Source organism: Geotrypetes seraphini, chromosome 16, assembly GCF_902459505.1.
Source record: "Geotrypetes seraphini chromosome 16, aGeoSer1.1, whole genome shotgun sequence".
Taxonomy (NCBI): domain Eukaryota; kingdom Metazoa; phylum Chordata; class Amphibia; order Gymnophiona; family Dermophiidae; genus Geotrypetes; species Geotrypetes seraphini.
Window position 1 is genome coordinate 24,546,827 of NC_047099.1, and position 18,567 is coordinate 24,565,393.

The following is an 18,567-nucleotide window of genomic DNA, read 5'->3' on the forward strand; positions in this document are numbered from 1 at the left end:
CCTTAGTCTGACCCAGCAGAGGCACTGCTTATGTTCTTATAAATTAATATCATTACAGCACAATATACTTAATAGAATAAAGACAAAACTTATTTTCTCCCACCCACTTTTCAATTTACAAACACCTCATAAAATACTTGTAATCAACCCTTCTGTATTTTTTTTTTAATCTTTATTCCTTTTTATTTCTTTCAACAAGTGTACAATATTATTACAATTAATTCACATAACTCACTTGACATTCTTAAACAATATTATTATACATGTTTTAATACCCCCCATCCACCTCCCATCCCTTCCCATATCAACAAAATATTTCATCCAAACTTATACATACTTGTATATCCCTCTTTCATAATACAATTAATCTTACATTAAATCTGTCCCTCCCCCCACCCTTTCTTCCTCAAACTCTTTATTCATTTTATTATACAAAGTAATGCACAACAATATATATCTCATCATAGTACATATATCCCCTTATATTTCATAACAACATATTTCCAATAAATTTACCCTCTTTCCTTTTCTATTCATACCTATATACCATGTTTCTTATATCCATTAATCAGTTGAAATATACCGCTAGCTAACTAAATTATCCTATCCCCCCCACCCCACCCCATTTCTATAAATTATCCCCTAAGGAAAAAGAATAAATCTTAATCATTATAATAATCAATTAATGGCCTCCACACCTCTTGAAACCTTTTAAAATACCCCCTTTGTACTGCAAGAAATCTTTCCATCTTGTACATATGACAAACTGAGTTCCACCAGAAACTACAATTCAGTCTAGAACAGTCTTTCCAATTAGTTGTTATTTGCTGAATTCCCACACCAGTAAGAATCATCAATAATTTATTGTTTGCTGCAGATATTTGGCATTTGGCCCTCATACACATTCCAAAAACCACTGTGTCATAGGATAATGCCACATGACTCTCCATCAATATGTTGACTTGACAAATGCCAAAACATATCCCCCTCCCTAGATGTGCATGTTTTCCCCAATTTATACAAATAAATCAATCTTTACAATATTTAGTTAATGGTTCCCAAACTTCCATAAATTTTTTATAATAACCCTTCTGAATAGCCATAAACTTTTCCATTTTAAAGATATAACATAGGGATTCCCACCAGAATGAATAATTTAATCTATCCCAATTTTTCCAATTCTTTAAAATAAGCTGCATGGCAACTCCCATCATTATAAACAAAAGTTTGTTATTTTTTGCCGAAATTTGACTTTTTGCCCTCATAGATGTTCTAAATGTAATGTAATTTATTTCTTATATACCGCTAAATAAAATGGTATCATACGATAGTGCCACTGGATTTTCTAATAAATTATTAACCTGATCCCAAATCAATCTCCAGAATTTTAGTAGCAAAGGACAATAGTATAGTAAATGATCTAACGTCCCAACTTCCAGATGACAATTCCAACATCTATTAGATTTAGAACTATCTACTCTGTGCAAATGAACTGGGGTCCAAAATACTCTATGTAATAAGAAAAACCATGTTTGTCTCATAGATGCAGACATTGTACATCTCAACCTCCAAGACCAAAATCAGTAATTTGATGCTTTATCTCAATGCTCCAAATGTCACGCAAACCATTTTTTTGGTTTCTTATTCCAAAATCCAGATATTAATTTGTACCACTGAGCGGCCTGGTGACCCAGGAAGTCTACCTGAAAACATAAGACCGGCAAGCTATTTTGAACCTCCAAATTTTTCCATTCAGGGAACCCTTCCTGAATGGCCTGCTTCAACTGCAACCATCTATAATTTTGTATTTTATTAAGACCAAATTTGTGTTGCAATTGTGAAAAATCAAGCAGCTTACCATCAGAAATAACATCATCTAAAGTGCGTATGCCTCCAATCATCCAATATTTCCAGATGATCTTAAATCCGTCAATTTTAATCTTGGAGTTCAGCCATATAGTCTGAGACGTAGATTTATATATAGGAATAGGTGTTAAAATTATCTACAAATTTTATAGTTTCCCAAGTATCTAATAAAATTCTATTGTTTTTATATAATCTAGGCATCTTGATACTCATAACATGACATCTCAGTGGCGACAGGAGTTGCCATTCCAACCATAACCAATCAGGCAGAGTTTCCATGAGCTCAGGGAGGATCCAATACATACCTTGCCGCATAATATAGGCTTGATGAAACCTATAGAAATTTGGAAAATTTACCCCACCCTCTGCAAATGGTTTTTTGGGGGTTTTTTTTGTACATTGGAAACAAATGGAGAACTGAAGTTGCAACTCTACAGACAGAAGTCCCAGAAGAGCTGATTACTGCAACACACTTTTTAAAGGAATATCATTGAATGAAATTAAACGCCTTCAAATCATTCAAAGTGTTTCTATTAAGCTTATAACCAAATCCAGGAAATTTGATCACGTTACACCTCTTTTGAAAGACGCACACTGGCTTCCAATCACACATCTAATAACATATAAACTTTGCTTGCTCACTTTTAAAACTCTTCTCAATAAAACGCCGGCATTTATATATAAACTACTAATCCCATACTTTCCATGCAGAACCTTAAGATCCAACGAACAAAATTTACTGACTATTCCTTCGCTCAAGATTATTGGCACAAGACGGCAGTTTATTTTTTCTGTAACTGCTCCACAGATTTGGAATGCTCTACCAATTTATATACGAAATGAGCATGATATGGAAAAATTTTAAAGTATTTTAAAAACATTTCTTTTTAAAGATGCTTTTGATGTTTAATCTATTATTCAGTGACTATTGATTGTGTTTTTTGTTTCATTACTCATTTCCCTCATGTGTTTTCCCTTTTTTGTTCTGCTTTTCTATCAAGAATTGTATTTCATTCCCCTTCATTACCTATTGTTATGCATATATTTGACTATTTTAATTTAATGTTTTTATTTAAAGTTTGTAATGTTTGTTTCCCTTTGAATGTATTTTAAATTGTACATCGCTTAGAATCATGATTAAGCGATTTAATCAAATGAACTATTAAACTTGAAACTGACTATAATTGAAACCATCTTTCAAGCGGCTCGACTTGATTCCCTTACATGAACTCTTTTTAAAATTTTGGAGTGATACATTTTAACCATCCCTTTTTAAATAATTCCTAATATCTCGTTTACTTTTTTAGCAGTGGGGCTAGGGGTTAGGGATCCAATACAGCACAGTTACTTACAGTAACAGGTATTATCCAGGGACAGCAGGCAGATATTCTCACAACCCACCCTCCTCCCTGGGTTGGCTTCTTAGCTGGCTTAACTGAGGGACAACGCGCCTACGTCGGTGGGAAGGCACTCGCGCATGCACTGTGCGGGCTGATCGCAGACTTTCTAAACTTGACAGTTCCGATTCTCTTTTCAAGTGTCTGTACCGGGGCTCCATCGGCGACGTCACACATGTGTGAGAATATGCTGCCTGCTTGTCCTGGGATAATACCAGGAATATTCTTTTTTTTTTTTTTTTTAAATATCTTTATTCGTTTTTACATTATGCAAACAAGTGTACAATAATTCAAGTCATACTATACATTCTTCACTTGAAACTCTACATTCATTTTATACCATAAACTATCTCCCCTCCCTCCCTTTCCATATATTACCCCTCATAATGTCATAAAACCCACCCATCCCTCCTCCCCCCTACATATATTTAATGGGGATAAATATAATTATTTATTTATTATAATACTCAATTAATGGTCTCCACACCTCTTTAAATTTCTTATAATAACCTCTCTTGATTTCCAATGTTTTTTCCATTTCATACACCTGACAAACCGAACTCCACCAGAAACAATAATTCAATCCCCTATAGTCTTTCCAGTTATGTGTTATATGTTGGATGGCAACTCCTGTTAAAATCATTAACAGTTTGTTATTATTTGATGAAATTTGACTTTTGGCCCTCATAGACATTCCAAACAAAACTGTGTCATATGATAGGGCCACAGGATTCTCTAACATACAATTTATTTGACCCCAGATCAATTTCCAAAAATTATTAATAAAAGGACAATAAAATAATAAATGATCTAGAGTTCCAGCCTCAAGATGACAATGCCAACATCTATTAGACTTAGAGCAATCCAATTTTTGTAAGCGAACAGGGGTCCAGAGTGCTCTATGCAACAGGAAAAACCATGTTTGCCTCATAGACGCAGACATTGTACATCTTATCCTCCAAGACCAAATACGTGGCCATTGAGATGCATTAATTTGATACTTAATCTCAATGCTCCAAATATCTCTAAGTACAGTCCTTGGTTTTTTATTTAAATATCCAGATAATGTTTTATACCACTGTGCGGCCTGGTGACCCATAAAATCTGCCTGGAAGCATAAGAATTCTAGAGTAAAATGAGTATTTAAAGACTTCCATTCAGGGAACCCTGCCTGAATAGCCTGCTTCAATTGCAACCACTTATAACTTTGTTTTTTATTAAGTCCAAATATTCTTAAATTAAGGCAGAAGTCCAAGCATTGTCTCCCAGCTCCACTGGACTATAAGTAATAGACCAGGAGCAAGAGTCTACAGAAAAGCTCAAAGACTGCACAGCAAATATCCACCATTTGCTGAAGCAGAGAAATACTGAATTGGAGCAGTTGCACACTGTTCTATTTGATAGAGCTCAATTTCATTCTCTTTCTCTACTTGCAGGTAGATAGGCACAACTACAAGTTATTATTAATATTGACAGGGGTCGCCATGCAACAAATTACTCAAAATTGGAAAGATTATACTAAATTAAATTATACATTTTGATGGAATTCAGTTTGTCACATATATAAGATGGAAAAGATGTTAGTGTTACAACAAGAGAATCTTCATAATTTAAAAAAAATATGGGGACCATTGACTAATTACTCTAATGATCAGATATCTTAGCACATGGGTAGCAGATATGTGGGGGTGGGGTGGGAAATGTATATCATATGGATTTAGGAATATTGATAAAAAGAGGGGTATTTATTTCATCTTACAAGAATATTTGATTGTAAATACAAGTGATATGTGAAAATTGTTTTTATTATGTTTAATTCACTTGTTGTAAGAATCAAAAATGAATAAAGATAAAAAAAAAATACAAGTTCTAGAGTGTCACTGAAACACAAAGGAGAGTGGCATTAGAGGACAGACTTTATTGAGGTCTGCTGCTATCCCTGTCTAGGCCTTGAGAAACAAGCAGTTACCTGAAGCATTCATGGATCCAGAGGCGGCTAATGTGGTGCTTAGTGTCATGGTAGTCCCGGTGGGCCCGCAACATGCCCTGGAACACCTGAGTAAGATATAACTCAAATGAGAACAGGCACCACAAATACACAGAGCCTTCACAGTCCCTCAGCATGGCAGAGATAGACATGACAGCAGGTGCTCAGGGGAAATCTAGCCATCGTTCAGCTCTCACTTTTAGACTAAGCCATTCCATTTAAGGGCTGGAGAGTCAGCAGATGAGTACCTTGGAAATGTCTCTCAGGTTGAAGAGATAATGGATCTTTGCTGGTGTGGGCAGGAACTTTTGGATGATAGCATTGTAGAGGTCAATGGTTGCCTGAGTGACAACACCCCCAATGGGCTTTATCTCCTCTTCGAAGTCCTGAAGTTTCTGGTTGATCATTGTGCCAAAGATTCGCCTGATCTGCGACTCCTGAAAGAAATTAGACATAGGGGAGGAAAGAAGAAAAGATGTTACAGTGGATGCTTCCTTGTTCCTCTGACTAGAGTATGTGCAAGTCAGCTATAGACAAAGGGTAATTAAGAGGATAAAAAGGCTCCTATTTATAGCCTAGAGTACAAAACCTGCAGATATAGGTAAAACATAACATAACATTGTGCTTATTGACAGCGTAACCAGAAGTTCAATGCGGTTTACAAAAAGTTATAAAAGTAAACATGTTACATGAAATAAGATGATTCATTAAACAGTCAAATATTTAGAAAAAGGATAGGTCTTCAATTGTTTTCTAAAATGGCCATAGGAATGGGTAGTAAGCAACAATATTTGGAATTCGTTGTCATGAAGAGCTGCCTGAGATGCCAAAATATGATTTAGAAATTTCTTTTTTTTTTTTTCCTTATTATTTTTTATTTTCAAGTTTTACATAATGTGTACAAAATATTAAAATACAATTGATAAATACACAATATCACTTTTATATCTAATACATCATATTCTAAATATATTTTTCCCCCTCTCCGTCCCCCCACCCTTCTATTACTTTTTAATCATACATTACATATTGTATATCATATTATAGCCTATTATGTAAAATTTATTTTCACTGCCCCCCCTCTATGTGTGTCACAAAGAAGATATTTAAAAGAAGAGAAGAAGAAGAAAAATCCTATTTAGAAATTTCTTACTCCTGCAACCCTGGACAGATGGAAAATTAAACAAAGGATGAGTTCTTCTACTCTGTCTGTATGATGCTAAAGAAAATGTATTGACTAACCGTGTACACTTAAGCTGCTTGAGGGCAGGTGTAAAATGGACAGATGTACAATTTATTTACTAAACTTTGATTACACACCTTACTTATGTCATAGATTATAGGGTTCATAATAAAAAAAAAAGTCTAAAAAGTGGCCTAAATGGCTACTTGGATGATCAAAAAGCCTGATCGTCCAAGTACCCACAATCAAAGCTGGTTTTAGACATATCTAAAACCAGCTTAGGCCTTTCCCCTGCCACTAAACGCACAGAGAGAAAAGAGGCGTGTTTAGAGGAGGGGAAAGGGTGGGCGGTGGGCGGGAGATGGGCCGACCTACACCTAGGCGTGCAGTAGGTATAACCAAAACCTTAGGCAGGTTGCCTAGTCGGCACTTATACATTTTGACTTAGATGAAGTCAAAACAGGTCTAAGGGCCGAAAAAGGGGCACTGAGCTGATTGTGGATGCTGCGATCAGCTCAGCAGCCCCAGCAACCTGCCTACCCCCTACAGCAATGATCGTGGCAGGAGAGATGCCTCATCTCCCCTACCACAATGCCATCACTCCTCTACCCGAAGTGCCGTAACCCGCGGCAGGAGAGATGCCCTATCGGCGGGGTCACGGGTCGGCAGGAGGGGGCAATTATGGGTTTGGGGGGGGGCGGTCATTGGGGGGGTTGTGTTGAGGGCAGGAGGACCTGGGATCCCTCCTGCCCCTATTGTAGTGGGGGGTGGGAGGTAGGGGGTCCGCCTGGGCAGGAGGGGTTGGGCTCCCTCCTGCCCGATCGCATAGAGGGGTGGGAGGCGAGAGGCCAGGCGGGCTTGGGCTCCCTCCTGGCCTGATCATAATCGGGGGGTGCTGCGGGTGCCACAGGGCAAGAGGGCTTGGGCTCCCTCTTGCCCCGATGTCATTGGGGAACGTCGGGGTGCTGCAGGGCAAGATGGCTTGGGCTCCCTCTTGTCCCGAACGTAATCGGGGAGGGGGTCGGTGCCGCGGGGCAGGAGGGCTTGGGTTCCCTCCTGTCCCGATATCGTGGAGGAGGGTTGGTGTGGATTCTGTAATCGGTGGTGTTTTTGACAGACACCGGTTACAGAATCCAGCTTTTAGGCAAAGGACTGGCTCCTCCTTCGCCTAAAAGCCCTTCTTTGGACGTTTGGGGCTTAGGTGTTTTTTTGGGTTCATTATGGGGTATAAGTGTAGACGTCATGGGGGTATAAGTGTAGACGTAGTGGTGGTCTGGGCGTTTAAACAGCTGAATGTAGAGGCAGGCCATTATAAAAAAAACCCTCCTTTTTGACATTTTTTTTGGTTATGGACATTTTCCCTGCTTCTGCTTTCAACGTTTAAGGCCTTAGGCCAAAAGGGGACTTAGACGTTTTTTTTTAATTATGCCCCTCTATGTGTGTAAATTGTGACTTCGCCCATACTCTGCCCCAGAACATGTCTACATCAATAGCACACACTTTTTTGGTGGAATACAATTTGTCATATATTCAAAATGGAAAGAGTAATAGCAATACAAAGAGGGACATATCCTAAATTTATAAAAATATGGGGGCCATTGACAAAGTATTGTACTGAATGAATAGTAGGATTTATCTTCTTCTTTTCTTCTTTTTCTTGTCTTCTTTATGGCACACATGGAGGGGGGGTAGTGAAAATAATTTTACATAACATGTTATAATATGGTATACAATATGTATAAGGTGATTGGAAAGTACTTGAAGGGTGGGGGGTGGGAGAGGGGATAAAAAAATTTGTTCAGAATATTATGTAATAGATATAAAAGTGATATTGTGTATTCATTAGTTGTAACTCAATATTTTGTACACTTCATGTAAAATATGAAAATGAATAAAGAATTATAAAAAAAAAAAATAGCACACACTTTTACGTTTAGGGTAATTTTATAAAGAGCATTTCATGCACATATTTTGACAAATATGCATGAAAAAGACATTCTAAAATCACTTCTATATTGTGCTAGATGCACGTACTGCAAACCTAGAGAAGCACATGCTACCCCCATCCCAACTAACATTAAGCTGGGAGGGTATTGCAAAAAGTTTAACATTGTTTCTTCTCCAAATGGAAAGCATAACTGACACAGGTGCAGTAGAGTCTTCTATTCTCCCAAAATCCTGTTGAGCCTCATTCCCTAGGTAAAGGGTAGTCTCTTATCAGCCTGTGTGTTCCTCACCGTAGGGAAGGTCATGTTAATGAGATTAAATCTGCTTTGTAGACGCCCAGAGATCACAGTCCTGCCTCCTCCTGGGGGTCCCATGGCTGCCATGAGAAACATATCCTATGAAGAAGATAGAAAAGTGAATAAAACACATCCCTCTGCTCAATGGGTATATTATCTCCTAAGAACACAGAAGAAAGGGATCCAAAAGAGTTAAACAGAAAGAGGAAAAGATAGGAACAGAGAGAGCGAGAGAAGGAAACACAAAAAAGAGTAGGAATGAAGAAAAAGGAGAATAGAGGGAGGCAGGGAGGAAGCATGAACAAGAGTGAAGAAGGGGTAGCAGGCAGGAGACTAGAAGGGAAGAAAAAGTGAGATGATGGACAAAGAGGGAAGGACAATAAGCAGGAGTAGAGGAAAGGAAATATGGCATTAAGAGGGGTGGGGGATGTGAATAGGACTGATGAAGGAGGGACAGACACACAGATCAAAGAGGGAAAATAAAGCTGACCTTGATATATTTGGTGGTCTGATTCAATCTATCATACCAGAACCCATAATCAACCCAGAGACGGATAAGCTCCAGGGGAGGCTGGGAACCAAAAGTGTCCTTAGCTGGCATATTCAGGTCATCCATGAAGGTGATAAGCTTCTTGCCCCCCATAGGAACATACACACCCTTGGTCCTCTTTTCCACACGGCTCTCAATAATATTCTGGACGTTGTTAGATGTTGTCTAGGAAGGAAAAAGGAGTGACTAGGCAGCAAGACATGTGTAGCACAGGAAGAACAACACAAAAAGAATATACCCACTATATGGTAATATTGCATGTTTGTCAGGCAGTGGTCAGGAATTTTTCTTCTTTTTACTGTACTAGATATATATATTACCACAATAACAATTTAATAATTAAAGTCAGAGACAATCAGGGCCATGGTTAAAAATATGTCCCTGTGTGGCTCATTCACCTTCTCTGTACCCTAAACCTCTTCCTACAGAGCATCTGCCCCCCTCCTGAAAACCCCCTCCAAAGAATAATCACCCCAATATACCCATCCCTCTTCTCAAGAATCCCTGGCCCTTCTTCACAGATGCCCTGGTGGTCTAAGATAGGATAATATACAAGAAGTAGGAAGCATACTCTATGGACAGCAATGGTTCCAGTCTCCTCATCTTCCCAAACTCTTCTTTCTGGGAGCAAATGAGTTTTAGGGCAAACATCTTCTTTGAGAGACACTTAATTAGCACATCTGAGAAGGCCCCTCATAAACATTGGGCCCAGGGCAAGTGCCTAGTTTGTCTATGCCTTAATCCTGCCCTGCTTCTGGGATGACATCACTGTTATTGAGTATGGTAACAGTCTACATGTTCTACATTACAACCCAACCATATGCCCAAGGCCCCACCCCCAGGAGGGACCTAAGGCTCCCGGGCCTATTCTGATTGGCCTAGGCGCCTTAGGCCCCACCAGTAGGCGGAGCTTTGGGACGGATGGGCCAATCCGGCCTCATTCCATCGTTGGCTGCCTGCCGGACAGGCGGGTTTGGCTCCCGTCTGTCCGGCCAACTACACAAAGGTACGGAGAAGGTGGGTGGGGGTGTCGTGGGGGTCGGCCAGGGGGGTCGCGGGTCGGCTGGGGAGCGGTCGGAGTTCTTGGGGGGGGCGGTCATTGGGGGAAGGGGGGTTTGCGTCGAGGGCAGGAGGGCCTGGGATCCCTCCTGCCCGTAATGTAGTGCAGGGTAGGGGTAGGGGGTCGCCATGGCCAGGAGGGTTTGGGCTCCCTCCTGGCCCGAACAACTAGCGGGGGGGGGGGGGGGTCGCCAGGGCCAGGAGGACTTGGCCTCCCTCCTGGTCCGATATTGTCGGGGAGTTGGCGGGGCAAGAGGGCTTGGGCTCCCTTTTGCCCCGATCGTGTCGGAGAGTCGGGGGGGGGCAAGAGGGCTTGAGCTCCCTCTTGCCCCAATCGTGTCGGGGGTGCCGCGGTTGGCTGGGGCAAGAGGGCTTGAGCTCCCTCTTGCCCCGATCGTGTCGGGAGTGCCGCGGTTGGCTGGGGCAAGAGGGCTTGAGCTCCCTCTTACCCCGATCGTGTCGGGGAGTCGGGACCGCCAAGAGGAAGCAGCAGGACACAGGTAGGAGCTTCTACATGATGGGGGGGGGGGTCGGGAGGCTGTGGGGGTGCGAGCGGTCCTTCAGGGTGGGGGTGCGGGTGCGTGCGAGCGGTCCTTCGGGGTGGGGGTGCGATCGGTCCTGCGGGGGGGGGGTGAATCAGACATCGGGGGGGGCATCAGGTTTCAGGGTGGGGACAGGACTTCAAGGGGGAGATGAGAGTCGGGGCGGGCGAAAGGAGAGTCGGGGCGGGCGAAAGGAGAGTCGGGCGGCGACGGGAGAGTCGGGCAGCATGCGCGGTATACGGGTGTGCGCGGTATACGGGTGTGCGCGGTATATAAAAATTTCTGTACATAAATTTGTGTTTTTCGCGTGCTATACCCGTGTGCGCGTTTTACACGGGTGCGCGTTATCTACGTGAAAATACGGTATAATTATAATTAAGGTAAGGGGGTGGTATATAGTTATATTATAGGTTCAATCAATATTTATGAATATAATACATGTATGATATTTTTGATTACAATATTTGTGAAAAGGGTGGGTGGGGGAGGGAGTTAATTTATGTATTTAAGATGATATATAGAAATAATTTAAATTGATGTAATATTGTGTTCTTGATGTAAGATGAAAAAATGAATAAAGAATTGGAAAAAAAAAAGAACATACAAGGAAAAAATTCTGATGAGTCCAAAGGAAACTACGAAGATATGGGTAACTGCCTTGACTCGCTGGTTACAGAGAAAGTTTAATTTAATTTAGCTTTAGTTTATTGATATACCACCTTTCACACAATAATACCAGAGCAATTTATAATTAACAAATAAAAATTTGAAGTTGCTTTTCAAACAGAGATTTTCCATAGACAGCAAGATAGATCACAAGTAATTGGAAAAATTGGAATAGACTTAATTATAACTTCTGGTGGAATTCGATATGTCATATTTACAAAATGGAGAAAACAATAGCTGTACAAAAAGGGAATTTTAATAAATTTAAAGAGATATGGGGGGCCATTAACAAAATATTGCAATAAGTAGATACCATTTTACATTATAAATACAATTTAAGATAGAAGGGATGTTATGGGAGGGGGGAATTTGAATTTATTAAATGATTAGATCACTAGGAAAGATTACTGATGTGATATATTTGATTGAATGTAAGACTGAAAGGGAGGGAGGGATGGGATAAAATTTTTATCTATTAGTATCATAAATGTTAGAATTTCAAATGATATATTTATTGACAAATGTTTAATATATATGTATTTGTAATAAGATGATAAATGAATAAAGAATTAAAAAAAAAAAAAAAGATAAATCAGTGAAACCATATAAAGCCAACAGAATGAGCTAGATAGCAGAGCATCAAAACACAGGACCTTGAACAGACTCCACCAGTATGTAATGATAGGAAACTTGTGGCACCCAAACCCAGGAGATGGTTGCACCTTATACTTTATATGCACTTTCTTACTTACCAGAGAAGTAGCAGGGGGGCTAATTTGCTAGATCTTAATCTATAGGCCCCTGTTTGGTTTACTTGGGAATGTTAAGTAATCTCAGAAAGCTTAGTGTGGAGAGAAGAGAATCTGGGAGTCACTCTGGACAAAAATTTATCCTTAGAAAACCACACTGAACACACGGTCAAGAAAAGCTTCGCCGTACTATGGAAACTACGCACAATAAAAAAATACTTTGACGACTCCGCTTTCCGTCTACTGGTTCAATCTTCCATCCTCAGCACTCTTGACTACTGCAACATCATTTACCTAAACGCCACGAAGAAAACCACCAGGAGATTAAAATTAATCCAAAACACCGCCGTGCGTCTCATCTTCGGCCTAAAGAAATGGGAACATGTCACCCCCTTCTACCACCAACTACACTGGCTGCCATTCAATTCCAGAGTCCTTTTCAAGTTTGCATGCTTCTGCTACAAATCGGTTAATGGTGCTACTCCAAGCTACATCAACCCCCACTTTAACCTCTATCACATAAACAAGAAATCCCGTAGAACTCAACTATTCGCCTTCCCCTCACTAAAACTCTGCCACTATAAAAGATTCATAGACAAAACCTTCGCCTACCAAGCAGCCAAGCTCAACACATGGCTGGCCCAAATGATCCTCGAAGCCCCCTCCTACTTCGACTTCAGAAAATCTCTCAAAACGTACCTTTTCAGCAAACAAGACCTCTAACGGCCCTACCCGCTCACTTTTTCCTCTCCCCCCCCAGCATTCACCCCCCCTTTTTTTCTGCTCCTCTCTTCCAAGTCTTCGAACAACCCCCCCCATCCTCGGTCAATTTCAGTTTTTACTTGTTACTGAACTGTTTTATTTTATTTGTTTGTAAATCTGCTAGATAACGTAGATCCTTTTGAATTGATGTAAACCGCCTAGAACTCACTGGGTATGGCGGTATATAAAAAATAAAATTATTATTATTATTATTATTATTTCTCTTGTGTATCTAAAGAGTTAAGCTAGAACATTATGAATACCAGAAAGAAGAGGTCCTCCAGAAATGAAGTGCTCCTAGACAGTGAAGGAAAAAAGTCTAACAGGAGACCCACAGAATCTGTGACTTCCAACTTACATTACCCCTCCCCTTCCCTTTATCTCAGGTTTCTGGGTCAGCTGCGACCAGCGTGTAGAAACCACTGTCCGCAGCTGGGAGGAGGAGGCCTACATGGACGTCTTAGAGCCAGCCTTTACAGGTATACACTCCCAGGAAGATGGCACAAATTTGGAGGGGGGGGGGGGTGTGAACGTGGGACAAAGGATGGAAGGAAGAAAGGAGGGGAGGAGGGACCATGAACTTGGGATATAGAAGGGAGGGAGGGAGCGTGTTGGGACACAGAAGGGAGGGAGAGGCATGAACTTTAGCCAAAGGAAGTTTTCCAAGTTTTGCTCGATTTCTAAGTTTCTGGAGCCAAAATCGCTGAATATATTAATTCACTCTTTATTATTGCTAAACTTGATTACTGTAATTCTTTATTAATATATATCACACAGATAATCCAGAATACTGCCGTTAAACTCATTCATAACGGAAAAAAATATGATCATGTCACTCCTTTTCTGATTAAATCTCATTGGCTCCAATTAACCACCGTATTACTTTTAAAATTTTACTCTTAGTATTTAAAACCTTTTCCACTAATGAACCTCAATTTATTAATAAATTACTTATCCCTTATAATACATTGCGTTCTCTCCGGTCCACTAATCAAAGGCTCATAGTGGTCCCCTCTTTGAAAGTTATCGAAACTCGACGACATGATATATTTTCAGTGATGGCTCCGCAACTTTGGAACACTGTGCCTCAGCATGTAAGAGAGGAAAATGATTTGAGTCGTTCTAAATTTAACTTAAAGAGTTTTCTTTTTTAAAATGCTTTTAATATTTAAATTATGTTCAAATTTTATATTAGTTTCCTTCCAGATTTTCACTTTTCCCTTCCTAATGTTCTTTCCATTTATAGTTCTCCTCTGTACTTTAACGCATTGAATTGTAGTTCTGTCCCTTCTTACCTTGTGTATTGATAAGTCTAAGTCTGTTGGTCTAATCCATCATTTTTAAATTTTAAATAGTATGTCTAAATATATGTTTATATTTTTTTATTAATGTTGTATCTCGCTTAGTAAATCTAAATAAGCGATTCATCAAATTAAAATAAACTTGAACTTGAAACTTGAACTTCTAAATGATTTACATTAAAAGTTAGGGTAAATACATATAGACAGTACAAGACAAACTCACTAGCGATATAGGAAAGGAGGGTGGAATTACAATTGTATTAGGAAAGTAACACAATAAAGATATAAACATTAAGGAGGGTTGGGTGGCAGCCTAATAAAGGAAGGGAGGAGGTGCCAACTTGAGACACAGAATGGAAGGTAGGAGGGAGAGAGGGAAAGAGATGCTGAGGTGGGAAGGGAATAGAAAGGGAAAATTGTTGGGCATGGGTGTGTGAGCGAAAGAGAAAGAGATGGTGCACATGGGGAAAGGAATAAAGAAGAGAATTGTTGGGCACAGTGAAAGAGAGAAAATTGTTGGACATGGTGGTAGAAGAGGAGTGAGATAGAGATGCATAGGTAAGAAAGAGATGAGAGGAAGAAATGTTGGATGTGATTGAGTGAAATAAATTAGCTCTGAGAAATGTATATATATATAGCAAATGTCTTTGTATTGTTTCAACAGAAAAGGAAATGCATTTCTGCTTTTATTTCTCCAGTGTTGAAGTACTTGCTGACCCTCACCTGGAATACTGCATCCAGCACTGGTCGCCAAACATGAAGGACACAGTACTACTCGAAAGGGTCCAGAGAAGAGTGACTAAAATGGTTAAGGGGCTGGAGGAGTTGCCGTACAGTGAAAGATTAGAGAAACTGGGCCTCTTCTCCCTCGAACAGAGGAGATTGAGAGGGGACATGATCGAAACATTCAAGGTACTGAATGGAATAGAATTAGTAGATAAGGACAGGTTGTTCACCCTCTCCAAGGTAAGGACAACAAGAGGGCACTCTCTAAAATTGAAAGGGGATAGATTCCGTATGAACATAAGGAAGTTCTTCTTTATCCAGAGAGTGGTAAAAAAACTGAAACACTCTCCCGGAAACTGTCATAGGGGAAAACACCCTCCAGGGATTCAAGACAAAGTTGGACAAGTTCCTGCTGGACAAGGACGTGCACTGGTAGGGCTAGTCTCAGTTAGGGCACTGGTCTTTGACCAAAAGGTCCGCCGCTGGTCATGATGGACCACTGGCTTGACCTAGCAGCGGCATCTCTTATGTTCTTATGGGCTTTCAGCCACAGACTTTGCTAATGTTAAGGTGCCTCAGTTGCAACATTTTCTAAAGTTCACAGGCCATCTCTAAAGCTGTGGCTGTCACAAGTTTCTCTATCATAGCCTCTCAGTCAACCCCAACCGCTCTAAAAATCTCATCTCATCGCTCTAAAAATCAAGGCATCTACAAAACTGGACTTCAAACTGGCAGGAAACCTCTCTCTAATTTTGAATTTTTGTCTCAGAACCTAAGTTATCCTCTCTTACCTGGGCTGACATGTTGACTGTGAGTACTGACCACTTGAAGGGATTCAAGGACTGCACCACACTCTGAGCAAGTGAGGTCTTCCCGGTGCCTACTGGCCCCACCAATAAAACAGGGTTGTGATTGGACACCAAGGTGCTGACTATGAAGTTGTATCGCATTGTGTCTACTGTTGGAACTATGATCTTGTAGAAAGGCGATCTGTAAGGAGAATATCAGAGATGTTTTCAATTGACAACATAGTATAGATGCAGGAAGGAAACAATTTCTATGGGAGATTATATTTACACAATGGGGGGTGGGGGTGGTATTAGTGGTATACATTATATTTTTTATTATTAATAGTGTACTATTTGTTGAGCTTTTGTTTAAATTACTTTAAGAAGGGTGGGAGGGAGGGGGATATATGTTTTTGTTCTAGATGACATGGAAAAGATTTTCAAGTGTTTTATTGAAATTATAATGGTTGTATTTCTGTGCACTTGTGCATTAAAATGAATAAATAATTTAAAAAAAAAATTCCTTTTTTTTTTCCAATTCTTTATTCATTTATTGATGTATTAACATTTCTTAAAACAGGATTTTTCAAGCTATTTGGGTCTGATAATCCAATTAGTACACTCACTTGGGTGGATACTGCCAAGCCTTGGGAAGTTTTTCTTCAAATGGCGCCCAGTTCTTGGCTTTTGGGTCAACGTAATACTCATACACAGTGTCCTGGAGGAGAGACATATATTAGAACAGATACTGGGGTTATAAGTGTATTGATAATAATAATTATTATGATACCTGCTTCAGCACTCTTCCCTCCTTCTTTCCAAACATCTGTGCTGCTGTCCCCTACCTCTTTCTGCTGCTGTGCTCCTAGAACTGTCTCTTCCAGCCCATATGCCATTGATCCAGCTGTCTTCCACTTCCACCAATCTACAAGGGCTGGAGAACGCATCAGCAATAGTAGCACGGCTCCAGCAGGAGGAAATGGACAGAAGTATTGATGAGTTGGAAGGGAACTGAGGGCTGAGGTTGCTGCCAGTGCTTGGTGGGTGGTTCCAGGAATGGCAGCTTCTTAGCAAGATATGCTACCACTTGCTGACACACACCAGTAGATATATATATTTAGCCCACCTTTCCAAATTATATTACATAGTAACATAATAGATGACGGCAGATATAGACCCGGGTCCATCCAGTCTGCCCAACGGAATTCTGGACCCCGCAGGTGAGCTGCTTCTGACATTAAGTACAACCTAGATGGCAGCACTGGCCTGGAGTAGGGTGTAATTCTGCACTACACAGTGCTGGAAGAGCAGAGAGTGCACGTGGAGTTCCAAGTTGTATTTGTAAGATATTCTCTGTAGGGAGTGGCAGCAGCTCTTATGGGTCTGGAGGGTTCGGCCCTGTGGACTTTGCTCCTCCCTTGATGGATGCTTTGCTTGATGCTCTTTAATTTTAATTGTAAACCACCATGCTGTGTTTTTGTGAGTAGTGGTATATCAAATACATTTAAACCATATGGCTCAGCTTATCTTCACAGGATGTGCTAGGAAGTAGCTTTCACATCATGCCAGACTACTTTCCTCATCCTGAATTTGTCTGTTGCCTGTCAGCTTGGTCTGTCTTTGACTGTGCAGCAGAAACCAGACACCAATGACTTTTGGTACCTTTTTGGGTGTAAAGATGGAGCCAGCCAGATACAGCAGTGTAGTAGCATGCACAGGGTGCAGGGGAGGTGCAGAATGCCTGCTGATTTGCTAGAGCCGTGGTCCTTCTTATTTTTGCTTTGTTTTGAGCATGCCAGTGGTTTTTATAGGTTGGTCCAGTGTCGTTCCCACTTTTGCCCCTTCCCCTGTGGGTACCTTAATAAGGATCAGTGAAAGGACACAGATGGCTTTTGCATTTGTAAATCATCCTGTGGATACCTCTTGCGTGTCTCAGTGTGATAGATGAAGCTGAGGGCTTTGTGTTGTACCTGATAGGCTTACTTTTATGTGAAGAGAGACTTAAATAGTTGCATGTGTGTTTGATGTGTTGAGTGGTGCTTAGATGGTAACTCCAGCTGTGAAGAACTAAGGCCAATACTGGGCACTGATATGGACTGTGCCCTGTATATGTCAATTCAGTTTAGGCTGTGCTGGAGAGGGCTTTGGCAGAAACTCCAGTAATTTGGAACATGAGTTCTCCGGAGACAAGCAAGGGATATGCAGCCACACTTGATAGTTAAGTCCTTTGACTGAGCATGCGTGTCGGTGCTCTCCCCTAGCTACAGTAAGCTTTTGGCTTACTGGGCATGTGCAGGCACTCCCACCTTCCAAAGCTCCTCCCCTTGTCTGTCAGTTTTTTCTTTGACTGGACTCCTCACAGGTCATAGCTCTCTAAACTAAACTAAACTAAGCCTTAAGTTTATATACTGCATCATCTCCACGGAAGTGGAGCTCAACACGGTTTACAAAGCTTAAAAAGGAAAATTTACAAGAGCATATAAACAGATTTACAAGAGCATATAAACAGATTTACAAGAGCATATAAACAGAGGGGATGTAAGCAAGAGAAGAGATGCTATATATTAGAGAATAGAATAATCCTTTCTCCTTATCTCTTCAGACAAAAAAAAGAGGGAAAACCTGACTCAGAAAGAGAACATTATTCATTCCTTAGCTTAATTTAAAAAAAAAGGATTCTTCAGAAAATGTCACCAAATTTTTCTGTCTATTCAGACTACAAAAAAAAAAAAAGAAAGGAAAAGAGAA

The 18,567-nt window shown here is 40.4% G+C and overlaps 1 protein-coding gene across 1 annotated transcript in view; it reads right to left on the reverse strand.

Annotated features, from left to right (window-relative positions):
• DNAH2 (dynein axonemal heavy chain 2) overlaps window positions 1–18,567 on the reverse strand; it is a 511,463-nt gene that overhangs the window by 209,858 nt on the left and 283,038 nt on the right. Inside the window, 6 exon segments of the mRNA XM_033923769.1 lie at window positions 5,233–5,318; window positions 5,499–5,687; window positions 8,671–8,775; window positions 9,167–9,391; window positions 15,823–16,021; window positions 16,446–16,537. Coding sequence (XP_033779660.1) covers window positions 5,233–5,318; window positions 5,499–5,687; window positions 8,671–8,775; window positions 9,167–9,391; window positions 15,823–16,021; window positions 16,446–16,537 — 896 coding nt within the window.